General features: G+C 59.2%; 1 protein-coding gene across 1 annotated transcript; it reads left to right on the forward strand.

Moving 5' to 3' along the window:
* Nucleotides 1-204: 204 nt before the first annotated feature.
* Nucleotides 205-5,665, forward strand: LOC126375412 (uncharacterized). Its single transcript, XM_050022320.1, is given in 3 exon segments — nt 205-2,188; nt 2,191-2,492; nt 2,567-5,665. Coding segments are annotated over 3 exon segments (5,385 nt in total).
* Nucleotides 5,666-6,281: the final 616 nt, after the last annotated feature.

Raw genomic sequence — 6,281 nt, forward strand, 5'->3', positions numbered from 1 at the left:
CTCCAAAGTTTCACGTTGGGGCACCTTCGGGTCTCGCGCGGCGTGAAGCGCCTGTTGCAGGTGGCGGAGAGGATATCTCCGGCAGCGAGCGGCCAACACTGGGGTACCGCCCGCCCCCCCAGATGTATCAGGGTTACCCGGGTACAGAGGGCACTGCCCGGGTGGACTCTTTAGATCCCTCATAATCGTGGGAACAAATTTTAAATGTCTAAAAAAGCAATTGTGGAGTTAGTGGACTTAAAATATGCGAAGAAACGGACCGAATTTACAGACGACATTGGCGACGAAAGTGGAAATGATTGCGCGCGATCTGGAGAAGAGAAGGCTCTGCCTGCGGATTCCACCAATCCGGGGGCGGCCCTCTCTTCTGTTGTTGAAAGTGGTAGCTGCTCTGTTGCGGCTGCAACGCCCCGGAAGGGGATAGGGAAGCGTGGGTTAGTGAAAGACCCAGAACCACTGTGTCCTAGCGGCAAGGACCAGGGGTTGAAGGCTCAGGCACCCAGTACATGCAGAGGTATGACTGGAGGAAGTCTGGAGAAAGGGGAGAAAGACCTGAAAAGGCCAGGCGAGGGGACGGTGGTGCTCATGTCGGAGTCAGAATCTGACTGCTCCGGGATGGACACTGCAGTCTCCTTCTCTGATGGAGGATTCGTCGCTGGTGATAGGCGGCGTAAAAAGAGAAGTGCCCCGGAGGCGGATAGCAGTGGCGAGTCGTGTGCTAGCTCTGTTATCGCTCCAAAGAGCACTGCCAAGCGAGGCAGAGGCAGACCGCCCACCACTGGGCACTACGTCGGTCTCGCAAAGGCCAAGGAGGCTCTGGTCAGCGCCCAACGAGCTGAACTGGATTTGCTGGATGAGACAGAGGTCCTTCAATCGACCAGAGAGCTCGCAACTGTGCCCGCGGACTCTCTCGAGAAAAGGGTGGAGAGCGGCGTCAAAGTTATCTTGGAGGTCGCTCGAAGATCAAAGAATCTTAAGGGCACGTTCGTCAGTGCCCTTAAGAAAGCTGCCACGCAGATCGAGCAAGCCGTGGCAGCATTGTCAGAGAGGACCTGTGACGAGGAGGTGAAGGTTCTGCGCTCCGAAAACGCAGAGCTACGCAGAAGGGTGGAAAGTCTCGGCGAGGAGATGTTCAAGCTCCGTGAGGACCTTGGACGTCTCTCCGCGGAGCGTTCACGCTCCGTTACGTGCGTTCCGCAACCGGAGGAAGGGAGTATGGCGGATCAGCGGTCAGCCATATTGAGTGATATCGATCACATGATCGATATCAAGCTGGCCAGGCTGGAAAGCCGCCTGCTCCCACCGTCGGCGTTCCGTCCGCCCCTGCAAGCGGACCTGAACAAGCTTGCTCCGCAGGCAAGTGGAGCCAAAGCCCCAACTGCCAATGCAGTCAAAGCCTCAACTGCCAAGGCAGCCAAAGCTCCGACTGCAAAGGCAGCCAAAAAGGCAGCGAACACGGCTGACCCTCCCACCCCAACGCCCACACGCGGCAAAGCGACCCCTTCACAGGGAACGCAGCCACCAGTGGAGACGTGGAGCGAGGTGGTGCGGAAGGGCAAGAAGGGCAAGAAGGCGCGCAAATCCGAAGCCGCACCCACAGCCCAGACTACTCCCAGCCAGCCTCCGGCGAGCCATGTAGGCACTACAAGGCCGCGCGGAAAGGCAAGGCCGAGTGAGGTGAGAGGCAATGGGAAGGCTAAGGCTCTCTTGCGCCCTCCAAGATTCGCGGCGGTTACCCTGACCTTACGGCCAGAAGCAAGTGAGGAGGGCATGACATATGCCAAAGTCCTCACAAAGGCGAGACTAGAGGTGGATCTCAAACAGCTTGGCATCGAGGGTCTCCACTTCAGAAAGGCTGCCACAGGAGCTCGGGTCCTTGAAATCCCCGGAAAGGAGAGTGGGGACAAGGCCGAGCTCCTCGCAGCGAAGCTGCGAGAGGTCCTCCCGGAGACGGTAAGGGTGGCTCGCCCTATGAGATGCGCTGATGTGCTCATCTCGGGGTTGGATGACTCTGCCTCAGCGGAGAGTATCACGGCTGCAGTGGTAGAGGCCGGGAAATGCTCTGCTGAGCACGTCAGAGTCGGGCCTATAAGAGTCGGGGTATTTGGCGTGGGCAGCGCGCTCGTAGAGTGCCCTGTTGAAGCGGCCAAGATGCTGGTGGACAGTGGACGACTCCTAGTCGGATGGAGCGCAGCCGAGTGCGAGCACTGGGGCCTAGGCCAATGAAGTGTTATAGATGCTTCGAAATTGGGCATACTGGGCTCCAGTGCCAATCTCCAGTAGACCGCAGCCGGAACTGCTTCCGATGCGGACAGGAGGGACACATGTCGTCGACATGTACCGGCGACCTCCACTGCCCCATTTGCAGGGCTGCAGGGAAACCTGCAAACCATGCAACTGGGGGTCGGAAGTGCGCTCGGCCGAAGCGTGGCAAGAAAGGGACTGCCAGGACCCCAGCCCCTAGCCAAATCTCGAGGGAGCCGCCACAGGAGGCGATGGCGACCGGTTAGTAATGGCAGGACACCGCTACTTACTTGCCAACGTCAACCACTGCACTGGTGCGCAGGACTTGGTCATGCAAACCATGTTGCAGAGGTCCATCGACGTATTGGTCATCACGGAGCCATACTACGTGTCTCCCCAGCCCAACTGGGCTGGTGACCCGCGGAACTCCGTGACGATCACTGTGGCGACCGGTCCGGGCTCCTTGCCCCTATCTGTCCGGGATAGAGAAGTCGGATTTGTCTCCGCCTATTGGGGCGACAATCTGATCTTCGGGGCTTACTTCTCTCCCAATGCTCCTTTGGCTGAGTACCAGTTGTTCCTGGATCGCCTGGGAACCGCTGTCAGGAGATCGACTCAGTCCAAAGTGATTGTACTTGGTGACTTCAATGCCCATAGTACAGCATGGGGATCCCCGGAGACAGATGACCGCGGTGAGGCGGTAGAGGAGTGGGCGGCATTGTGCGGTCTTGTGCTGCTCAATTGTGGCTCAACCGATACGTGGGTGCGACGGCAGAGCGGGTCCATAGTGGACTTAACGTTCGCTAGCCCTGCCCTAGCATCGCGCGTGTCGAACTGGCGGGTTCTGGATGATGTGGAGACACTCTCGGACCACCGCTACGTTACGTTCGAGGTCTCCACCTCATCCGGGGATAACATCTCCCGGCGGGAAGACAGACCATCGGTTTTCCCGAGGTGGTCACTCGTGCGCCTCAACGAGGAGCTGCTGGAGGAGGCTGCGATTGTCCAGGCATGGACCATGCAGCCCGTAGATCCGGCAGAGGTACACGAGGGAGCCCTCAAATTCAGAGAGGCCCTGACACGGATGTGCGACGCGGCTATGCCTCGAGCCAAGAGGCGGCCCCCAAGGCGAGCGGTATACTGGTGGACTCAAGATATAGCTGATCTGCGCGAAGCTTGCGTTGCGGCGCGTCGAGAGTTCACCAGATACCGAAGACTGCAGAGTCGCAGCGAAGAAAGGGAGGACCTGCTGCATAACATCTACAGCCAGTCCAAAAAGTCCCTTCAACTGGCCATCAGCAGGTCCAAAACCCTCTCCAGGCAGGAGATGCTGGAGGATCTTAACAGGGATCCGTGGGGACGTCCGTACCGTGCGGCGAGATGCAAATTTCGCCCACAGGCGCCCCCGATCACGGAAACCCTGCAGCCTCAACTGTTGGAGGATGTAGTGACGGGTCTGTTCCCGGACAGCTCCGATCACACCCCACCAACCATGGCGGATTCCCTAGAGGAAGAGGCCGAAGAGATCCCTCCACTGAGGTCGCTGGAGGTTCGCGCTGCCGCGATGAGGTTACGGGCCAAAAACACCGCGCCCGGACCTGATGGAGTCCCGGGTCGGGTTCTGGCATTGTCGTTAGACAAGTTGGGGGCTCACCTAGCCGAGCTTCTCGACGCCTGTTTGGCGACGAGCCAGTTCCCGACGTGTTGGAAGGAGGGTCGGTTAGTCCTTCTCAAGAAGGATGGGCGCCCTGCGGAGTCACCTTCTGCATACCGCCCCATAGTGCTATTGGATGATACGGGAAAGCTCTTCGAGCGTATCATTGCCTCCCGTATCACCCAGCACCTAACCAACACTGGCCCTAACCTGTCGGACAACCAGTTCGGATTCCGAGTGAGCCGATCGACGATCGACGCGATCACACGCGTCAAGGCTCTCTCGGAAGAAGCGGTCGACTCTGGCGGCGTGTTGTTGGCGGTGTCTCTGGACATCGCCAACGCTTTTAATTCGCTGCCATTTGGGAGTATTCTGGAGGCGATCCGATTCCACCGGCTTCCCCAATACCTACGGAGGCTGATTGCAGTCTACCTGCACAACAGAGTGGTATTGTATACAGGACAGGATGGCTCTCTACATCGACGGGCTGTCGGATGCGGTGTTCCACAGGGGTCGGTCCTAGGTCCACTTCTGTGGAACATCGGGTTTGACTGGACCCTGCGGGGTGATCTTCCCCCAGGCCTTAGCGTTGTCTGCTATGCAGACGACACCTTGGTCACGGCACGAGGGGAAAATTATGAGGAGGCGGCTGCGCTAGCTTCAGCTGGCGTCCAACAAGTGGTGGAACGGATCGAGTCGTTGGGCCTAAAGGTGGCCCTCAACAAAACTGAGGCTCTGTGCTTTCACGGTCCTCGGAGGGGGCCACCCGCAGGTGCCAGCATCGTGATTGGCGGTTGCCGGGTCGAGGTAAAGTCTCAGATGAAATATCTGGGGCTTTACCTTGATCCGAAGTGGAACTTCCGAGAGCATTTTCGGAGATTAGCTCCTAAACTAATCAGTGCCGCATCTGCTCTCGGAAGGTTACTGCCGAACTTGGGAGGCCCGAGCGTCACCTGCCGTCGCCTGTACACGGGCGTAGTTCGGTCCATGGCGCTCTATGGTGCACCGGTGTGGGTCGGGGCTCTGACTGGCCCGAACAAGACCATGCTGTTTCGTGCGCAGCGGGTCATGGCAGTCAGAGTCGCCCGAGGATACCGCACAATTTCACACGAGGCGGCCTGTGTCCTCGCGGGCACACCTCCGTGGGACCTAGACGCCGAAGTTCTTGCGGAGGTCTACGAGAGATGCGCGGTGGCTAAAGCGCAGGGAGATGGTCCAGATCCCGAAGACCTGGCCCGTTGGAGGAAGCGCGCTCAACGCAATCTGCTGCGAAGGTGGAGGCAGCGATTGGAAGAGCCGTGCGCTGGCTTGCGGACCGTGGCGGCTGTTCGCCCAGTCCTGAAGGAGTGGGTGAACCGACGCCACGGCTCGCTCACCTTTAGGCTGGTGCAGATCCTGTCGGGGCATGGCAGCTTCGGCAGGTATCTGTGCCACATAGCCGGCAGGGAGCCGTTGGCAGTGTGTCACCACTGCGCTTGCAGTGACGACACCGCTGACCATACACTGGGGGTCTGTCCAGCATGGGCGCAACAGCGAGCGGTGCTCGCCTCAGTGGTTGGGAACGACCTCTCGCTGCCAGCCGTGGTCAACGCCATGGTTGGCAGCAAGAGAGCGTGGGAGGCGATGGTCTCCTTCTGTGAGGACGTGGTGGCACAGAAGGAGGCTGCCGAACGGACCCGAGAGGACGACCCCCTCTCGGATCCTATCCGACGAAGGCGTACTGGGCGGAGAAGGGGGGTATTTGCTCGCCAACTCTTGCCTAGTTAGCCAAGCCCTCGGGCGACGGAAGCGGGGAAATTCCGTCGCCCGATTCCATCTAGGGCTCGTGGAGGATGTGATCTGCCGTGTGTTCCCGGCAGATCACATAACATCGGAGATCAGGATGGACTGCTCCTCCCATCCTGTATTCAGGGAGTGTCCGAATCGGACAGCGCCGACGGGTGCACGGAAGAGTGTGCCAACGTCCCCGGACACCCGCCAATCGGCGAAGGAAGTGGAACACCGAGGAGTTTTAGTGAGTAGGAGTCTCACATAACCCAGTCGCTTTCCCCGGGCGGCTGGGTATCCATGATGGATTTCTCCTCGTAAAAAAAAAAAAAAAAAAAGGTTAGGTTAGGTTCCCCCCCAATGGATTCTCGCCTTGTCGTGGCGGGGGGGCTCAGTAGCTGCATCGGCGGGTGCCGCTTTAGCCCAATGATGCAGTGAAGCTAAGAAGAATCCAGCGCGGCGGTGGCAAAGTCCATCGCTGCGCAACCCGTAACCCCTTAGCGCTTTGTGGTGGGGCGCCAAAGGGGTCGGGGGCCGCTTCCACATTGAGTGGAGGGGGCCGCGAGGAGACAACCTCTGTAAAAAACCGCCGGGAGGAGGCGTTTCGCCTGCGCGC

Source organism: Pectinophora gossypiella, chromosome 19, assembly GCF_024362695.1.
Source record: "Pectinophora gossypiella chromosome 19, ilPecGoss1.1, whole genome shotgun sequence".
Lineage (NCBI taxonomy): Eukaryota > Metazoa > Arthropoda > Insecta > Lepidoptera > Gelechiidae > Pectinophora > Pectinophora gossypiella.